This window comes from Pleurodeles waltl, chromosome 3_1, assembly GCF_031143425.1.
Source record: "Pleurodeles waltl isolate 20211129_DDA chromosome 3_1, aPleWal1.hap1.20221129, whole genome shotgun sequence".
Classification (NCBI taxonomy): Eukaryota; Metazoa; Chordata; class Amphibia; order Caudata; family Salamandridae; genus Pleurodeles; species Pleurodeles waltl.
In genome coordinates, this window is record NC_090440.1 from 97,529,695 (window position 1) to 97,549,755 (window position 20,061).

At 45.4% G+C, this 20,061-nt stretch overlaps 1 protein-coding gene across 2 annotated transcripts in view; it reads left to right on the forward strand.

Annotated features, from left to right (window-relative positions):
• The window catches only part of PRMT3 (protein arginine methyltransferase 3), a 739,945-nt gene that overhangs the window by 180,020 nt on the left and 539,864 nt on the right, over positions 1-20,061 (forward strand). For both annotated transcript variants that reach the window (XM_069221933.1, XM_069221934.1), the window contains exon 9: positions 19,041-19,162. In XM_069221933.1, coding sequence (XP_069078034.1) covers positions 19,041-19,162 — 122 coding nt within the window. The remainder of the gene's footprint in view (positions 1-19,040; positions 19,163-20,061) is intronic.

Below are 20,061 nucleotides of genomic sequence, written 5' to 3' on the forward strand. Positions count from 1 at the left end.
CACTACTAAAAGTTCCACTTTCACCTGTTGGTAGACTATGTCCTTAACTGTTTCCTCTGCGTCATTTGTTGGAACATTGCACTTTTTAATAGTGGTATTTATGTGTCTGCTTTTAACCTGGCTGTCATGAGTCTCCTTTTGACTGGTTTCCACTCAATTAGACATTTCTCTGCCTCCTTGTCGAGAAAGATGGGTATTCCTTTGTGTTGTTGGCTGTCATCCCTTCCCAAATACAGGACCATCTCTCCTCTGGTGGTTTTCATTCTGTCAGATCTGGTCCACCTACAATCACTGCTCCCCACAATGTGTAGGTTGTAGTGTCTCATCTCAGATGTTACTTGAGCCAGCTTTCCATAAATGTCATAAAAAGTCCATAAATACCAGAGTATAATTCTTCTCTTGCACATGGCATTCAGAACTTCTGTCATCCTATCAGTTGTTACCTTGTGGCTTTAACTACTGTGAATCATGCATGCCTCATGCAGAGACTCTGGAAGTCCCTCGTACCCAGAAGATTGGGTGGCTCTTGATGCTGTTTCATAATAAATGCTTTTTATTGGACAAGCTTCTTAGCCTTGCTTTCGGTCCCCAACCTGGAGGTCCAGTGGATCACCTGTAGTCTGGTCTCTACCCTTTGACCTGTCCAGCTTGGTTGACCACGCAGGAGACTAAGGTGCCTCCCCATTTCCCCCTCCCCCAGCATAGCTCTCCAGATCACTGAGATATGCAAGCCCCTCAACAACTTCAAGGTCGCAATCCTCTGAGGAGCATCTCTTTTGCGTGCAATGGTAAATTGAATGTCAACAGACATGCTGTTCAACCCACCCAAGAATGCTTTGTGTCATGTCATATCACTAGTCCAACTCATTATGATATTGTGTATATACCTTCTCCAAAGGGTCACCTTCTGCGAGAAGCGAGTGGACTCATGATATATATATATTTTCTTTTTCTGCTAGGTCCAAAATGTATCCTGTCCCCTTTAACAGTCATTTTTCATCAAGGCAATAAGAAATGTCACAATGAAGTCATTGGCCCTTGTATAGACCTCTCTCTGCTGTCCATTGTGTACCTGATTACTTCTAGTTCTGCAGGGCAAGGGGTTTATGAGAATAATATGTCCATACTGACCAATATTTGGTTGCCAAGTGTAAACGAATAGTCCTCAGTACGTCTAATGATGTCCATGGTATCTCTTAAATAGGCTTTGGTTTTTTCAGCAAGTGGTTTGCTGATATGTCAGTGTGCCACAGAGTAGTTCTCAAATAGAACTGTAGCCTGAAGTTATTGACCATCCTGGAGGGTTGTCCAGGTGTTTGTGTATTTTGGGTAATGTGTAAGTCGTGGCCACCCAAGGGAGTTTTTTATTCATGAAAGCATGGTCCAGTATCAGCAATTGATCTAATTAGATTGCTAATGTTTTGTGTGGTGCTGTTTCTTATTCTTGCGTAATTCACCTATACTTGAAGTTGGTGCAATATCTCTCTCTTACAGCCTTTGATATCCTGTATAGCTAACTCACCCCCTTTGTCTGCAGACTTGACAAGAATAGAAGCATTCTTTCTGAATGAAGCTAATGTTTCTTTTTCATCCTGTGTTGTGCTATGGTTGATGTATTTTCTTTTATTCAGTAATTCTTTTACATCTCAAAGGCCAAAGCCCTGTGTGACACCATATGAGTTTGAGGCGTGACTGTTGGAGGTGGCCTTAGTCCCGTGGCATCCCACTTTGCTTCATGGTGTATTTTATTGAAATAATTCTTCAGTCTGGCATTTGTGAAAAACTGGTGAAGCTCCATTGTGATGTTGAATTTGTTGGAGGTATTGGTGGAGCAAATTATACCTTTGGCCAATATTTCCAACCCGCTGTACTGGCGTTGTACTTGAACAAAATGATGATGGGCTTGTGTTCTAACATCTGTAATACTGGTCTCTGGTTTGTCTTTCCCAGTGTGCCTCTTGCTGGTAAAACCTCCCACCTCTTTGTCCCCGGTCTGGATTTCTGCCTGTATCAGGCCTATGTCTTCCCAGCCCTAAAAAAGGAGAATCTTGATGGAGTTCTGTACTCTCTTTGCTTGGTTGATATGTGGCTGTACTTGTACTGGGTTGTTCATTCTTGGTGTCGAAACCAATTGATGCATAGGATTTAGAGAATATTACAAATCTTTTTCAAACTGTTTTCGTCTGTACATGTGGCACTCATGATAGTCATGCTGGTAATATCTGTCCTGTGAGTATAGGTAAGTGTCCTTCCTTAGTTGGGTGTAACCCTGCCAAAGGCAGACTTAAAGTAGCTAATAATATGCAGATTTTACATTACTGTTGCTTTTTAAATCGGAGCCTCAGTTTTTGCTAGTCTGTATGTTAAGAAAGATTGCAGCGTGCCAAGGGAATTTATTGGTTTTCATTATACCAATTCCATAGTTCCAGATTCTTTGATACAGAGTGTCTGCTTGGTGTGTTGGTATTTCCCCTTTCAGTTACGGTAGTCCCTATAAGTAAGTTCAAAATGTTTATATTTTTAGTGAAATGAAAAGGCCCAAACTTGAAAAAAAGCCCTCTAAAAAGGATGACCGTGTTTGTGTGGCCTTTTATGACTTTGTTGCTACTACCTTTTTGTAGTCTACTTTTTTTGTTAGTGTAATTTTTACATGTGCCATGACACTCAGTGGGATGGGCTTGTAGGCCTCATCTGTTAATAGTTTATCTTTTATCTGAATTAAATTGTCAATTTTTTCTAGCCGTATGCCTGACTAGCAATCTGCCCTGTTTGTGTATTGATATTGCATGCTCGATCAGTCTTTTTAAATAAGGCAGTAAACTTGTAAGGCATTCCTTCCTTAGGCTTCATTTCTGTAACCTTCTAACTTTTACTTTTCGTTTCTGACCAGGCTTAAAGTCCCTTCCTAATAGATTAAATATCTCTACAGTCAAATGTCCTATATTTGTCATTTGCAGTTGTTTAGTTTTTTGTTTTTGTTTTCTTTCCTGTTTATATTTTTTTTGCCATTCCATGTACCTCCATCAGAGGCCTATGACACTAAATATAATACCTACTACTTCATATCTCTGTTAGACATTACAACATGTGGAGTATCTTTTTTATTACTCAGAATAAATTGCACAAAGATGATGTTGGTCCACTAATGTGTGCTGCCCAAACAAGAGTTCAACACAGATTCCAGAGAAGACCTTCTTATTTGCCAGATTTCTTAAACTCCTAAAACACCATTTAAAGGCACTCTTAATCTTTCAAATTAAGGTATATTAGTCAGCTATCTTGACTTGTAAAAGAAAATCTGCTTGAATATTATTCTTCAGACGCTTGGAATGTATGACCAAGGTTTTCCAAAATCGACCTAATGAATTAATTTTGTCCAAATAATTAATTTCTCTAGAAATCAGCTAAAAACGGAAAGGAAAATTTCCTTCAGCGCACAAATAACTGTTTCTCTTGTTTTCAAAGTAGCAAATCTTGTAAACCATGCTTGTTATTGTTATGTTTCTTTATCATATTTGGAAATGTGTAAACCATTTTAATTGTGGTGGTTAATAGTGATACCACATTAACATTAATTTTGTGTTTGCACTCCTGATTAAGGGCAACACAGCTCCACATCCAAGCAGCCTGATTGCTGCTGCTAGGCTGGATAAGGCAACATGAGCAGCATTGGACTACAACATGTCTTAGTCTGTGGTAGTAATTACTTTACAGCAGCATGGTTGATAGCTACTGGGGCTTCACACTGAATCTATTGTCTCTTATCTTGTCCAGCTATAATCGAGTCTTGTGCAGATGCTAGCCGAATGTGTTACTGTAGTAAAACACTTACGGTCTGCAGACAGAAAGCTTATTCAGTTTGTTCCTTGTGACTGAGGTCTACGTTTTTTCTTTCTTGCTTTCCTCCTAAGAAAAATAGCACCCAATACACACTTGTTTTTGTTTTTTAATATATTTTCCTGCTAGGATGAGTACTCGTGTTCCTTACTAACCACATACCAACTACTAACTACTTACCAACGTTGTACTCAGTCAGCAAATGGAAAGTTGAGCACCATTTCCCCAATGTTTCCGTTATACTCTGGGTAGCTGTGAACACAACTTGAAAGCCTAGCCGTTGGTCTTGGCCCTTTCTGCATGGTCACCTTTAAACTTTTTACATTCACTCTCCTATTTTCTTAACCCGTCTTTATTGACGTTTAGGACTCTGCACACTTTACTAACCACTGTTAAAGTGCTTGTGCTCTGTCCTTTCCACATAATTAAATTGCCTTACACTCAATTGACACATTTAATTAACGTGTGAGTACCTTGTAAAGTACTACTACATGTCCCTTGGCCTATAAATTACATGCCTCTAGTGGGCCTGCAGCGCTAATTGTGCTACCCATTTAAGTAGCCTTTTTAAATATGCCCCAAGCCTGTGTGTTCAGTTTTAAACTGCCTTTTCAACCTGGCAACATAAACATTTTGCCAGGCCTAATACTTCCTTTTCACTGTATATGTCACCCTTAAGATAGACCCTAAAGAGCCCTTCGGGCCAGGTGCAGCAGTTCATTTACAAGGCTGGACATGTGCTTTTACATTTTACATGTCCTGGTAATCAAAAAATCTTCTAAATTCTTTTTTTTTTTTTACTGCTGCAAGGCCTGCCTCTTTCATAGAAAAACATTGTATTAACCCCTTCGCTGCCAGGCCTTTTTTTGCCTATTTGGGGCAGTTCGCGCTTAGGCCCTCATAACTTTTTGTCCACATAAGCTAACCAAGCCAAATTTGCGTCCTTTTTTTCCAACATCCTAGGGATTCTAGAGGTACCCAGACTTTGTGGGTTCCCTTGAAGGAGGCCAAGAAATTGGCCAAAATACAGTGAAAATTTCGTTTTTTTCAAAAAAATTGGAAAAAGTGGCTGCAGAAGAAGGCTTGTGGATTTCCCCCTGAAAATGGCATCAACAAAGGGTTTGCAGTGCTAAACTCAGCAGCTTCCTAGCTTTCAGGAACAGGCAGACTTGAATCAGAAAACACAATTTTTCAACACAATATTGGCATTTTACTGGGGCATACCCCATTTTTGCAATTTTTTGTGCTTTCAGCCTCCTTCCAGTCAGTGACAGGAATGGGCATGAAACCAATGCTGGATCCCAGAAACCTAACCATTTCTGAAAAGTAGACAAAATTCTGAATTCAGCAAGGGGTCATTTGTGTAGATCCTACAAGGGTTTCCTACAGAAAATAACAGCTGAAAAAGAAAAATATTGAAATTGAGGTGAAAAAAACATCAATTGTTCTCTACGTTTTACTCTGTAACTTTTCCCTGCAATGTCAGATTATGGAAAGCAATATACTGTTACGTCTGCTGGACTCCTCTGGTTGCGGGGATATATAGGGCTTGTAGGTTCATCAAGAACCCGAGGAACCCAGAGCCAATAAATGAGCTGCACCCTGCAGTGCGTTTTCATTCTATACCGGGTATACAGCAATTCATTTGCTGAAATATAAAGAGTAAAAAATTGCTATCAAGAAAACCTTTGCATTTCCAAAAAGGGCACAAGATAAGGTGCTGAGGAGCAGTGGTTATTTGCACATCTCTGAATTCCGGGGTGACCATACAAGCATGTGAATTATAGGGAATTTCTCAAATAGATGTCTTTTTTACACACTCTCCTATATTTGGAAGGAAAAAATGTAGAGAAAGACAAGGGGCAATAGCACTTGTTTTGCTAATCTATGTTCCCCCAAGTCTCCCGATAAAAATGATACCTCACTTGTGTGGGTAGGCCTAGCGCCCGCGACAGGAAACGCCCCAAAGCGCAACGTGGACACATCCAAAATTTTGGGAGAAAACAGAGGGGTTTTTTGCGAAGTGCCTACCTGTAGATTTTGGCCTCTAGCTCAGCCGGCACCTAGGGAAACCTACCAAACCTGTGCATTCCTGAAAACTAGAGACCTAGGGGAATCCAAGGAGGGGTGACTTGCGGGGCTCGGACCAGGTTCTGTTACCCAGAATCCTTTGCAAACCTCAAAATGTGGCTAAAAAAACACATGTTCCTCACATTTCTGTGGCAGAAAGTTCTGGAATCTGAGAGGAGCTACAAATTTCCTTCCACCCAGCGTTCCCCCAAGTCTCCCGATAAAAATGATACCTCACTTGCGTGGGTAGGCCTAGCGCCGGCGACAGGAAACACCCCAAAGCGCAACGTGGACACATCCTAAATTTTGGAAAAAAACATAGGTGTTTTTGGCGAAGTGCCTACCTGTAGATTTTGGCCTCTAGCTCAGCCGGCACCTAGGGAAACCTACCAAACCTGTGCATTTCTGAAAACTAGAGACCTAGGGAAATCCAAGGAGGGGTGACTTGCGGGGCTCGGACCAGGTTCTGTTACCCAGAATCCTTTGCAAACCTCAAAATTTGGCTAAAAAAACACATGTCCCTCACATTTTTGTGGCAGAAAGTTCTGGAATCTGAGAGGAGCTACAAATTTCCTTCCACCCAGCGTTCCCCCAAGTCTCCCGATAAAAATGATACCTCACTTGCGTGGGTAGGCCTAGCGCTGGCGACAGGAAACACCCCAAAGCGCAACGTGGACACATCCTAAATTTTGGAAAAAAACGGAGGTGTTTTTTGCGAAGTGCCTACCTGTAGATTTTGGCCTCTAGCTCAGCCGGCACCTAGGGAAACCTACCAAACCTGTGCATTTCTGAAAACTAGAGATCTAGGGGAATCCAAGGAGGGGTGACTTACGGGGCTCGGACCAGGTTCTGTTACCCAGAATCCTTTGCAAACCTCAAAATTTGGCTAAAAAAACACATGTTTCTCACATTTCTGTGGCAGAAAGTTCTGGAATCTGAGAGGAGCTACAAATTTCCTTCCACCCAGCGTTCCCCCAAGTCTGCCGATAAAAATGATACCTCACTTGCGTGGGTAGGCCTAGCGCCGGCGACAGGAAACACCCCAAAGCGCAACATGGACACATCCTAAATTTTGGGAGAAAACAGAGGTGTTTTTTGCGAAGTGCCTACCTGTAGATTTGCCCTTAGTCCATTGCCTACGGGGTCGCTCCCCCTGCGTGACATTGGCGCCACAAAACAAATCCCCGGTGCCTAGTGGTTTCTGCCCCCTTGGGGGCAGATTGACCTAAAATCGGCCAATCTGCCCCCAGGGGGGGCAGAAATGGTCTAAATTCAATTTGCCCCCCAGGGGAGCGACCCTTGCCTGATGGGTCGCTCCCCATCTCGAAAAAAACAAACAAACAAAAAAAAAAACACAACAAAAAAATTTGCCTTGGTGCCCTGAGGGTTCTGCCCCCCCCTGGGGGCAGTTCGGCCTAATAATAGGCCGATCTGCCCCCAGGGGGGGCAGAAATGGCCTAAAATAAATTTGTCCCCCCCCCGGGAGCGACCCTTGCCTACGGGGTCGCTCCCTCTGCGTGACATTGGCGCCAAATAACAAATCCCCGGTGCCTAGTGGTTTCTGCCCCCTTGGGGGCAGATTGACCTAAAATCGACCAATCTGCCCCCAGGGGGGCAGAAATGGCCTAAATACTATTTGCCCCCCAAGGGGAGCGACCCTTGCCTGATGGGTCGCTCCCCATCTCTAAAAAAAAAAAAAAAAAAAATTTGCCCTGGCGCCTAGAGGTTTCTGCCCCCCCCCCCGGGGGCAGATCAGCCTAATATTAGGCCGATCTGCCCCTGGGGGGGCAGAAATGGCCTAAAATAAATTTGCCCCCCCAACCCCCACCCCACCCGGGAGCGACCCTTGCCTACGGGGTCGCTCCCCCTGCGTGACATTGGCGCCAAAAAACAAATCCCCGGTGCCTAGTGGTTTCTGCCCCCTTGGGGGCAGATTGACCTAAAATCGGCCAATCTGCCCCCAGGGGGGGCAGAAATGGTCTAAATTCAATTTGCCCCCCAGGGGAGCGACCCTTGCCTGATGGGTCGCTCCCCATCTCGAAAAAAACAAACAAACAAAAAAAAAAACACAACAAAAAAATTTGCCTTGGTGCCCTGAGGGTTCTGCCCCCCCCTGGGGGCAGTTCGGCCTAATAATAGGCCGATCTGCCCCCAGGGGGGGCAGAAATGGCCTAAAATAAATTTGTCCCCCCCCCCCGGGAGCGACCCTTGCCTACGGGGTCGCTCCCCCTGCGTGACATTGGCGCCAAATAACAAATCCCCGGTGCCTAGTGGTTTCTGCCCCCTTGGGGGCAGATTGACCTAAAATCGACCAATCTGCCCCCAGGGGGGCAGAAATGGCCTAAATACTATTTGCCCCCCAAGGGGAGCGACCCTTGCCTGATGGGTCGCTCCCCATCTCTAAAAAAAAAAAAAAAAAATTTGCCCTGGCTCCTAGAGGTTTCTGCCCCCCCCGGGGACAGATCAGCCTAATATTAGGCCGATCTGCCCCTGGGGGGGCAGAAATGGCCTAAAATAAATTTGCCCCCCCAACCCCCACCCCACCCGGGAGCGACCCTTGCCTACGGGGTCGCTCCCCCTGCGTGACATTGGCGCCAAAAAACAAATCCCCGGTGCCTAGTGGTTTCTGCCCCCTTGGGGGCAGATTGACCTAAAATCGGCCAATCTGCCCCCAGGGGGGGCAGAAATGGTCTAAATTCAATTTGCCCCCCAGGGGAGCGACCCTTGCCTGATTGGTCGCTCCCCATCTCGAAAAAAACAAACAAACAAAAAAAAAAACACAACAAAAAAATTTGCCTTGGTGCCCTGAGGGTTCTGCCCCCCCCTGGGGGCAGTTCGGCCTAATAATAGGCCGATCTGCCCCCAGGGGGGGCAGAAATGGCCCAAAATAAATTTGTCCCCCCCCCGGGAGCGACCCTTGCCTACGGGGTCGCTCCCCCTGCGTGACATTGGCGCCAAATAACAAATCCCCGGTGCCTAGTGGTTTCTGCCCCCTTGGGGGCAGATTGACCTAAAATCGACCAATCTGCCCCCAGGGGGGCAGAAATGGCCTAAATACTATTTGCCCCCCAAGGGGAGCGACCCTTGCCTGATGGGTCGCTCCCCATCTCTAAAAAAAAAAAAAAAAAAAATTTGCCATGGCGCCTAGAGGTTTCTGCCCCCCCCCCTGGGGCAGATCAGCCTAATATTAGGCCGATCTGCCCCTGGGGGGGCAGAAATGGCCTAAAATAAATTTGCCCCCCCAACCCCCACCCCACCCGGGAGCGACCCTTGCCTACGGGGTCGCTCCCCCTGCGTGACATTGGCGCCAAAAAACAAATCCCCGGTGCCTAGTGGTTTCTGCCCCCTTGGGGGCAGATTGACCTAAAATCGACCAATCTGCCCCCAGGGGGGCAGAAATGGCCTAAATACTATTTGCCCCCCAAGGGGAGCGACCCTTGCCTGATGGGTCGCTCCCCATCTCTAAAAAAAAAAAAAAAAAAAAAAAAAAATTGCCCTGGCGCCTAGAGGTTTCTGCCCCCCCCCCCCGGGGGGCAGATCAGCCTAATATTAGGCCGATCTGCCCCTGGGGGGGCAGAAATGGCCTAAAATAAATTTGCCCACCCCAACCCCCACCCCACCCGGGAGCGACCCTTGCCTACGGGGTCGCTCCCCCTGCGTGACATTGGCGCCAAAAAACAAATCCCCGGTGCCTAGTGGTTTCTGCCCCCTTGGGGGCAGATTGACCTAAAATCGGCCAATCTGCCCCCAGGGGGGGCAGAAATGGTCTAAATTCAATTTGCCCCCCAGGGGAGCGACCCTTGCCTGATGGGTCGCTCCCCATCTCGAAAAAAACAAACAAACAAAAAAAAAAACACAACAAAAAAATTTGCCTTGGTGCCCTGAGGGTTCTGCCCCCCCCTGGGGGCAGTTCGGCCTAATAATAGGCCGATCTGCCCCCAGGGGGGGCAGAAATGGCCCAAAATAAATTTGTCCCCCCCCCGGGAGCGACCCTTGCCTACGGGGTCGCTCCCCCTGCGTGACATTGGCGCCAAATAACAAATCCCCGGTGCCTAGTGGTTTCTGCCCCCTTGGGGGCAGATTGACCTAAAATCGACCAATCTGCCCCCAGGGGGGCAGAAATGGCCTAAATACTATTTGCCCCCCAAGGGGAGCGACCCTTGCCTGATGGGTCGCTCCCCATCTCTAAAAAAAAAAAAAAAAAAAATTTGCCATGGCGCCTAGAGGTTTCTGCCCCCCCCCCTGGGGCAGATCAGCCTAATATTAGGCCGATCTGCCCCTGGGGGGGCAGAAATGGCCTAAAATAAATTTGCCCCCCCAACCCCCACCCCACCCGGGAGCGACCCTTGCCTACGGGGTCGCTCCCCCTGCGTGACATTGGCGCCAAAAAACAAATCCCCGGTGCCTAGTGGTTTCTGCCCCCTTGGGGGCAGATTGACCTAAAATCGACCAATCTGCCCCCAGGGGGGCAGAAATGGCCTAAATACTATTTGCCCCCCAAGGGGAGCGACCCTTGCCTGATGGGTCGCTCCCCATCTCTAAAAAAAAAAAAAAAAAAAAAAAAAAATTGCCCTGGCGCCTAGAGGTTTCTGCCCCCCCCCCCCCCGGGGGGCAGATCAGCCTAATATTAGGCCGATCTGCCCCTGGGGGGGCAGAAATGGCCTAAAATAAATTTGCCCACCCCAACCCCCACCCCACCCGGGAGCGACCCTTGCCTACGGGGTCGCTCCCCCTGCGTGACATTGGCGCCACAAAACAAATCCCCGGTGCCTAGTGGTTTCTGCCCCCTTGGGGGCAGATTGACCTAAAATCGGCCAATCTGCCCCCAGGGGGGGCAGAAATGGTCTAAATTCAATTTGCCCCCCAGGGGAGCGACCCTTGCCTGATGGGTCGCTCCCCATCTCTAAAAAAAGAAACAACAAAAAAAAAAAACACACAAAAAAAATTTGCCCTGGCGCCTAGAGGTTTCTGCCCTCCATGGGGGCAGATCGGCCTAATAATAGGCCGATCTTCCCCCAGGGGGGGCAGAAATGGCCTAAAATAAATTGCCCTCCCCCCCAGGGAGCGACCCTTGCCTAAGGGGTCGCTCCCTTTGCGTGAAATTCACACAAAGAAAAAATTCCCTGGTGTCTAGTGGTTTCTACCCCCCTTGGGGGCAGATTGGCCTCATCAAAATAGGCCGGAAATGGCCAAAATATAATTTTCCCCCAAGGGGAGCGACCCTTGCCTAAGGGGTCGCTCCCCACCAAAAAAAAAAAGAAATGATACATAAAAAATAAAAAATAAAAATAAAAATGGTCCCTGGTGCCTAGAGGTTTCTGCCCCCCCCCTGCGGGCAGAAAAGGCCTTCTCAAAAAAATGCCCCCCCTGGGAGCGACCCTTGCCCAAGGGGTCGCTCCCTTTTGTCAGTTTCAATAAAAAAAAAAAATCCCTGGTGTCTAGTGGGGTTTCAAAAGCCGGATTGCAAGCAGTCCGGCTTTTGAAACCCTCGGAGGGACTTCAAAGGGAAGGAAATACTTTTCCTTCCCTTTGAAGCCCCTCCGGGCCTCCCAAGTGATTGAAAAAGAAATGCTTTTGCATTTCTTTTTCAATCGCGCTGGAAGCAGAGCTTCCAGCGCGACTAGGGAGGCCCCTGTGACAAATCCGCGCGCTGACGTCACAGGGGGGGGGGGGGGGGGTTCGGGGGTGGAAGGGGAAGGTCTTCCCCTTCCATCCCGACTTTGGGGGGGGGGAAGGGGGGTGCACGGGGGGCGCGCTAGCGCGCCCCCAAGTTCCCCTGTGCCATGGACGAGATGATCTCGTCCAAGGCACAGGGGAACTGTAGCCTTGGACGAGATCATCTCGTCCAAGGCACAGAACCGGTTAACCAATTACATTTATTATGTGGTAACTTTTGATTGGGAGCAGGTAGGAATGTTGAGGTTGTTGTCTAAAGTACTGTAATTAAAGGCCCCCTTTAATTGTAAAGTTGGATTTTAAATCATAATTCTGAAAATGCTACTTTTGGAAATTTGCCATTTTCTTGGTCAAACCATTTGGTGCATGCTGCCTGTATCCTGGGATACATGACTAGGTGTAGCTGGCAGTTGGACTTTCTCAATTGCACCCAGACAGTGAGACAAAGGGGAAATAGTTATTGGCCGGATGGGCCCTCTCTGACTTGACGAGGAGGAGGATCTGTCACCTACCACACATGCACTTCGCAAAGACTCTGCCTGAGGACACTCACAAATGGTTTGTCACTTGTCTTTTGTGCCATCAGACAAGCTGGGTCCAGAACAGGGAGGCAGGAAGTTCCAGATGCTTCTGGTGGCGGAGACCTCCATAACCACCTTCTATTTCAAAATGGGCACCAGATATAAATAGTGGACTCTCAGACTCAACCCTTCAGTACACTTCTGGATGTATGGAAGGCTCAGAATGACTGCTGCACTGCTCTGCAAGAAGGATTACTACTCTCCTGCCTTGCTGCCTGAGTGAGAAAGACTGGACCTGCATCTTGAACCCATGACCACCAGAGTGACTTCAAGGTCTATTTGGCTGGCATTCTGATCAGAGCCTCAGGAACAGAAAAGGCTCCAACCACCTGAACCTAGCACCTGGACTCTGCTTTGACTCCTACTCCCCAAGTGGTGCTATCCCAGTCCTGGACCTGTGGAAGGGGGGCTAAAGTGCTGTGCCATCCCAGCTTTGGTCCTGTGGGCAGAACAGACGCAGTGTGACACATCTCCTCACAGTTCTGCTTCAGAACCGCCGCAAAGCAACGCATCCCGATGCCGGCTCTCACATCTCAGCCTGCAGTCGTCTCAGAACCGCCTCTGCATTACGCATCCTTGACGCAGGCCTACACATTGCATGTTCCTTGTTAAAGGCATCATCTCACAGCCTCGCAACTTCTTCAGAACCACTGCTGCACAATGCTTCTTTGACACGGGACATTTCATCACAAGCCCCTCGTCAACGCCATCCTCTGATGACACAGGGCTCCACATCGCAGTCCTGCAGCTTCCTCTGAACCGCTGCTGAGTGACACATCCTCAGTGTGGGATCTTGCAATGCTCCACAAACCTGTATTTAAAGTACTTTGTTCAGTGGGCTTAATTTGGTCTCTGTATCCGGTCAACGCTCCATAGCAGTCATCCCGAACTTGAGACATTATCTTGGTCCAGCTCAACCGCAAAACCACAGTTGACTCTTTGTGCTTCTAGGCACTATTTTTACCTAAAAGTTTGAAATCGTATCTTCAGTTCTACTGATTGGATTTTTTTTTATTTTTGATCTCAAATTATTGATTACATTTTACTCTACTTTTCTAATTTGGTGTGGAATTTCTCTAGTTTTGTTTTCACTTTATTAATTTTTGAAGTGGTGCATAAATACTTCACATTTTGCCTCTAAGTTAAGCCTGCTTTGTGCCAAGCTACCAGAGAATTAAGCATAAGTTATTTTTCGGTTTGCTTGTGTTTCACCCTGAAAAAGAACTGTGATTGTTGCTTTAGTCGGGTTTCACCCCCCCCCCCCCTTAAACAGTAAAGCAATCTCCAACACCAGCTCACAAAGTGTGTGAAAGGTACAGCACAACACAATTGTCACGGTTTCCTTAAAGGTATGAATAGGCTTCCACCCTTCTATAAAATGAAGAATTACAGCCAACACGGTAGGCTGAAACAATGCACAGTGGCAATTAATAAAACACAGACTGTAGGTCTGCAAAGAAAATGTAGTGTCTTGGGCTTCAGGAACGTGGGATAAAGTCGAGGAGGAGGCACAAAATGGATGAGCAAGTGGGAAGCTACAGAAGATAGACTGTACACATGCCACGGATGGGGGAAAGGGGGACTGCACATGGTGGATGAGAGGTGACTAAACAAAACTGGCTTGGACTAAAGGCCAAGGAACAACGGATTGGATAGTAAAGAAAGACAACACAGATGAGTGAGACCCATGGAAATATTAAATGGATTGGAGAGAGGGGCACGGTTCAAGAAAGAGGAGCATCAGGGCACCCCATGGGATAGAGTAGTGAAATAGGCATAGTGAAGAGTGCAGAAAGGAAAGTAAGGCACACATTGGATGAGTCATGGATCTTAGTAGCACAGCAGATGAGGAGCTGCGCAAGGAGGGAGATGGACTGAGGAGTGTGGGAAAGGGCAGAGAGGCATCGGACACATTAGAGATGAAGCCACCAAGAGGCCATGAGACATTAAGGGATGAGAGTGTTGCCCGGGGAGCGACATGGATGACACATAGAGCAAGGCATTGGAGGAATCAGAAGCAGGTTGACAGAGGGGGCAAAGTATATGCAGTAACCAAAAGCGGTTTTTACAACATCTCTTAGCTTAAACTCCAATTACCTTTTCTTATTTTAAACAACCAAGCTATGGTACCTGAGCATGTGCCACTTTCCGGCGTGATTTCAGTAGTTTATTGTATGCATCACTTCCAAGTAACCCGCTGGCCAGACTGCTAAGGCCCCAAGTGAGCAGTTTGCAGTCTTTGCTATGGAAAGCCAATCTCAGCTGAACACCGACTACTACACTGGTTCCTGGTTAGAGAACTCATCATCTTCAGAATTCATTGCTTATAAATGTCTTGGATCAGATGGGTCAGATGTGCATGGCCACAAAAACCACGTGCCATTGGCCCATACGATCATTTCGCAGTAGAAGCCAGTAGAGGCTTTCTGTCCCCAATTGTAAAACGGAATCACCATGTGTACAAGCCCTTTTCAGTTCAGACACTCTTAAATGTCCTGCACTTCGATGTCTGGCTGGCAAAGCTGAACAGTGGATGTGAGTGAGGGAGAAAATGGAGACTTTAGCGATCAAATAATAGGGTACTACAGGGAGTGCAGAATTATTAGGCAAGTTGTATTTTTGAGGATTCATTTTATTATTGAACAACAACCATGTTCTCAATGAACCCAAAAAACTCATTAATATCAAAGCTGAATATTTTTGGACGTAGTTTTTAGTTTGTTTTTAGTTTTAGCTATGTTAGGGGGATATCTGTGTGTGCAGGTGACTATTACTGTGCATAATTATTAGGCAACTTAACAAAAAAAAATATATACCCATTTCAATTATTTATTATTACCAGTGAAACCAATATAACATCTCAACATTCACAAATATACATTTCTGACATTCAAAAACAAAACAAAAACAAATCAGTGACCAATATAGCCACCTTTCTTTGCAAGGACACTCAAAAGCCTGCCATCCATGGATTCTGTCAGTGTTTTGATCTGTTCACCATCAACATTGCGTGCAGCAGCAACCACAGCCTCCCAGACACTGTTCAGAGAGGTGTACTGTTTTCCCTCCTTGTAAATCTCACATTTGATGATGGACCACAGGTTCTCAATGGGGTTCAGATCAGGTGAACAAGGAGCCCATGTCATTAGATTTCCTTCTTTTATACCCTTTCTTGCCAGCCACGCTGTGGAGTACTTGGACGCGTGTGATGGAGCATTGTCCTGCATGAAAATCATGTTTTTCTTGAAGGATGCAGACTTCTTCCTGTACCACTGCTTGAAGAAGGTGTCTTCCAGGAACTGGCAGTAGGACTGGGAGTTGAGCTTGACTCCATCCTCAACCCGAAAAGGCCCCCCAAGCTCATCTTTGATGATACCAGCCCAAACCAGTACTCCACCTCCACCTTGCTGGCGTCTGAGTCGGACTGGAGCTCTCTGCCCTTTACCAATCCAGCCACGGGCCCATCCATCTGGCCCATCAAGACTCACTCTCATTTCATCAGTCCATAAAACCTTAGAAAAATCAGTCTTGAGATATTTCTTGGCCCAGTCTTGACGTTTCAGCTTGTGTGTCTTGTTCAGTGGTGGTCGTCTTTCAGCCTTTCTTACCTTGGCCATGTCTCTGAGTATTGCACACCTTGTGCTTTTGGGCACTCCAGTGATGTTGCAGCTCTGAAATATGGCCAAACTGGTGCCAAGTGGCATCGTGGCAGCTGCACGCTTGACTTTTCTCAGTTCATGGGCAGTTATTTTGCGCCTTGGTTTTTCCACACGCTTCTTGCGACCCTGTTGACTATTTTGAATGAAACGCTTGATTGTTCGATGATCACGATTCAGAAGCTTTGCAATTTTAAGAGTGCTGCATCCCTCTGCAAGATATCTCACTATTTTTTACTTTTCTGAGCCTGTCAAGTCCTTCTTTTGACCCATTTTGCCAAAGGAAAGGAAGTTGCCTAATAATTATACACACCTGATATAGGGTGTTGATGTAATTAGACCACACCCCTTCTCATTACAGAGATGCACATCACCTAATATGCTTAATTGGTAGTAGGCTTTCGAGCCTATACAGCTTGGAGTAAGACAACATGCATAAAGAGGATGATGTGGTCAAAATACTCATTTGCCTAATAATTCTGCACTCCCTGTATATTGAGGGAAGGCTTTTGTTATTTACAGGGAGAAACAAGACCCTTTTCACAACTGTACACTGTACGTATCCCAAACATAAAAGATTAAGGATTGGTAGAAATGTGGAACCACTTGCCCACCTTACCTGTGTCTGCATGAAGAAAGAAAGACAGAACCATGTGCTACATAGACATATTTGGTGTAAACCTCTCTCCCCCCCCCCCCCAAATAAAATACTGGGGCTGTAAATTAATTGCAGTGTTCTATCCAGCCAGTTAGAGCGACTAACCTCTTATACACAGTGCTAAAATCTTTTGGGTGGGCAGATGATGGGGTAGCTTTCTTTATGGCCAAATACATGCTACCAAAGGACAGGTACCTTAAACTGACATCTTACATATATTTGCTTTTGAAATTGCCTCGATGCGGAGCATCAACTATGGGCACCTGTCACCAATGGAAGGACCACCGTGACTGGTATCCTGACAATAAGAAGACCTAGGGAAACAGATGTGGTACAACCTTTGGTGGAGAAATGCACCTACAAGAGGAAGTCTGAAAGGAAAAGCCTTGTTTTGGGAAACCTTGCAGAACTTTGAAAAACGTCATGTTCTCTGTGATGTCCCAGCCTGTCAGTCAGGCCATGGGAGGGCAGTCGCCCATTGATCGAATCCTCAGGATGCAAAGACACTGAAAATATACAGTTGCAATATAATTTCGTACGGCCTTGAGGTTAACATCTGAAACCAAAGAAAAGAAAAGAACAAATGAGCATTGTGACTTGGGTTGCTTCTGAAATTACTTGGATGCACTGCACCTGGGTTATTGCCTGTGGGCCACTACAGTTCAGTGGAACACCTGCATGCTTGCTGCCTCCACTCAGGTGACTTGGAGGAATTGATGCTTTTTTGGGGGATGTTGGTTAACCTTTGGTAGGGATACGATCCTACACATGAAGGACTAATGAGGAAACCCTTATTTTGAAAAGGTTTCAGAACATTTGAAAATCCCGTTTGTGTGTTGTTCTGGCTATCCATTCAAAGTGTGTGGAGGGTCTGCACCCAAGATGTTAAAAATAATATAATGCAGTATGTTTTCCCATGGCTGAGTAATTAATGTCTTAGACTAAATGAAATGGGCCCCATCTGCATTGGGGCTTCATTGGTTCTGACCCACCTGCACTCTGACTGATTTACCTCATGGGTAAGCTCCCAACTATTGCAAAATCAAGCATGTCTGCTTTCCCTAGACTAAGGAGACCCACGAAAATTAACATGTGGGACTGTGTTTCTCCACTGATATATTTCTGGTTGCATGAGCTGGAAATGAAAAGCAAAGTATATCAAGCAATTTTGTTAAAATATGAATATAGATGTTTCATTTCATCTTCAAGGTTGCAATGTGTATTGGCAGAGGGATGTCCAACATAGTTTGTATGATTGCACAATCAGACAAGAGGTGTATACGTTGGATCAACCTGACATCAATGTTGTAATTAAGTGGGTGGCAAGGAGGATGGTGAGGTCCTCTGTGTGGGATGTTATGAGCAGACGCACGAGGACAAGGCTAGAATCCCATTAGTTGCGATTTGAGTGCATTGAAGATGCACTGCTATCTGAACCTATTCTCACCTTGTTTTCAATAATGGGAAATTCTTGGTCTTTTTGCACACACCAGATCACACCTGAAACAACTTGTGAACAACTTTATTAGAGGTATCACGTTTTAGCTCAGGATGTTGACAGACATCAAAATCATCCTGCCAGCAGATGTCTTCAAGAGACTGTTTAAGCGTTCAGGTTAAATGATGGCAATTCTGCTTGCTGGCTTTGCAAGGATCTGGCTTAGTTCCCTTCATGCAGCTTCTCGTCTGATTTCTGCCACTTATTTTTCAGTTCACTGAAGTCGTTATGTCCGTCTTCTTGGGTTTTAATAAAGTGATGTTTTTGCCGCATGACCTCTTTATTCTCTGTCAATTCTCTTATCATATGGGAAGCATGCACAGTATTTCTGCCTTAAATTCTGTTCTTCCCCCGTCGATTAATTTAGTTACCTGAAACTAGGGAAGTCCCTTGTCAGTGGACTTTAGCAGGGGAGAAGGCAAGGTTAGAAAAAGCTGACTTCAAATTAACACTTGTGTACCTGGAAAGAATTTGTGGGGAATTTGGTTGAATGATGGGAAATGCATTTTTTTACATCATCCAAACCTTTGTTCTCTTTTTTTGTTTACGATACGTTGCGGGCTGTTCTTCTGTCTCCTTAGATATTTTCCAGAGAACTTTTAGTTTATATTGTATGTTTGCAAATTTTGTGCACGCACAAGTACATTTTGTGAATTTGATCATATACCTATTGCTTTTTCGATCATGATGAGATTGCACATGGATTAAAAAAGCTGCACAGCACAACTAAATAAAAATACTAATGCTATTAGATCCAGGTGGAGTTTTGCTTCTTACTAACACAGCTTAGACATAAGTGCTCATTTGTAATATCTGCAAGTGATTTGTGTTTTGTAGTTTAGAGTTTTGTTGACTCAATCTTTATTCCTTATGAGGTAAATGAGCACCGATTAGTTAATACATTTGCATGTAAATTGTTCTGTAAGACACTTTGGAGAAGGTGCTATAGAAAATTAAGAGTGGGACTTTTTAGGGATATGCAGGTTATCCACCATTTCGTTCTTTTAGAGAAAGCGACGTGATGGTGATGAGGAAATAATTGGTCTATTTTGTATTCTTCTTAGGTTGTCTTAGATGTTGGCTGTGGTACTGGGATACTTTCAATGTTTGCTGCCAAAGCAGGAGCAAAGATGGTTATTGGAGTCGACCAATCGGAAATCATTTACCAAGCAATGGACATAATCAGGTAAGTTTAGCCTACTTCTATTGAGCTGTCATCAAGTACACACAAAAACTATTTTGAATATGTAATAACGTTAGTCTTTCCTACCATGCGAGGAACTCTAATCCAATTTGTTTGTTTCAGAATGCAGATAAAGGATGGACAGCTGTATCCTTATTCAGAATCCACATTCCACTGTTTCCCCTAATACAACGCAGGCATTCAACTTGTTTTCTAGTTGAAATGGGAGTAGTGGATCTTAGAATTATTTTTGAAACTTGCAGCTGTTTTTACTGAGTTGTGTAGGGTACTCACACAGGCTGCTTTCCTTAATTTTAGGGATTATTTGTTTAGCAAGGGTTAAGAATAGGAGCCATGCCTTGGACTGTTTTCTTGTTTATTTTTGGAAGTTAGGCTCGTGGGGTAAAACCAAGTTCATGAAGCTGAGCTTCTCACTGGGAGGAAGAGCAGGTTGCAGTTATTTTGACAAACAAATGTATTTTTCCTCCCTCTGTTACTTGCAAGCATTGTCGCTATTGCTTTGATGCAACAGTTATTGTTCTTGGCATATGGATCTTTTAGGCGTAAGGGCTGTAGCAACAAAGGAATAGCACAAAACTTACCCACACATGTCTGAAGCTCTCCATGTCAGTGGGCCTATAACTAGGTGAAGACTCTGGCAACCCTGTGCCGATTGATTAAGCCAAGGAGGAACCAGTAGGTTACCCTGTATTCCCAGTAAGTAAGGTTAGTTAATGTGTTAGAACTGCACCTGTGTGTGTATGTATGTGTGTGTGTGTGTGTGTGTGTGTGTGTGTGTATATATGTTCAATGGCATGTGTAGCTGCAGATACACATGCTGTTCACATCCCGCCATCTAGTGTTGGGCTCGGAGTGTTACAAGTTGTTTTTCTTCGAAGAAG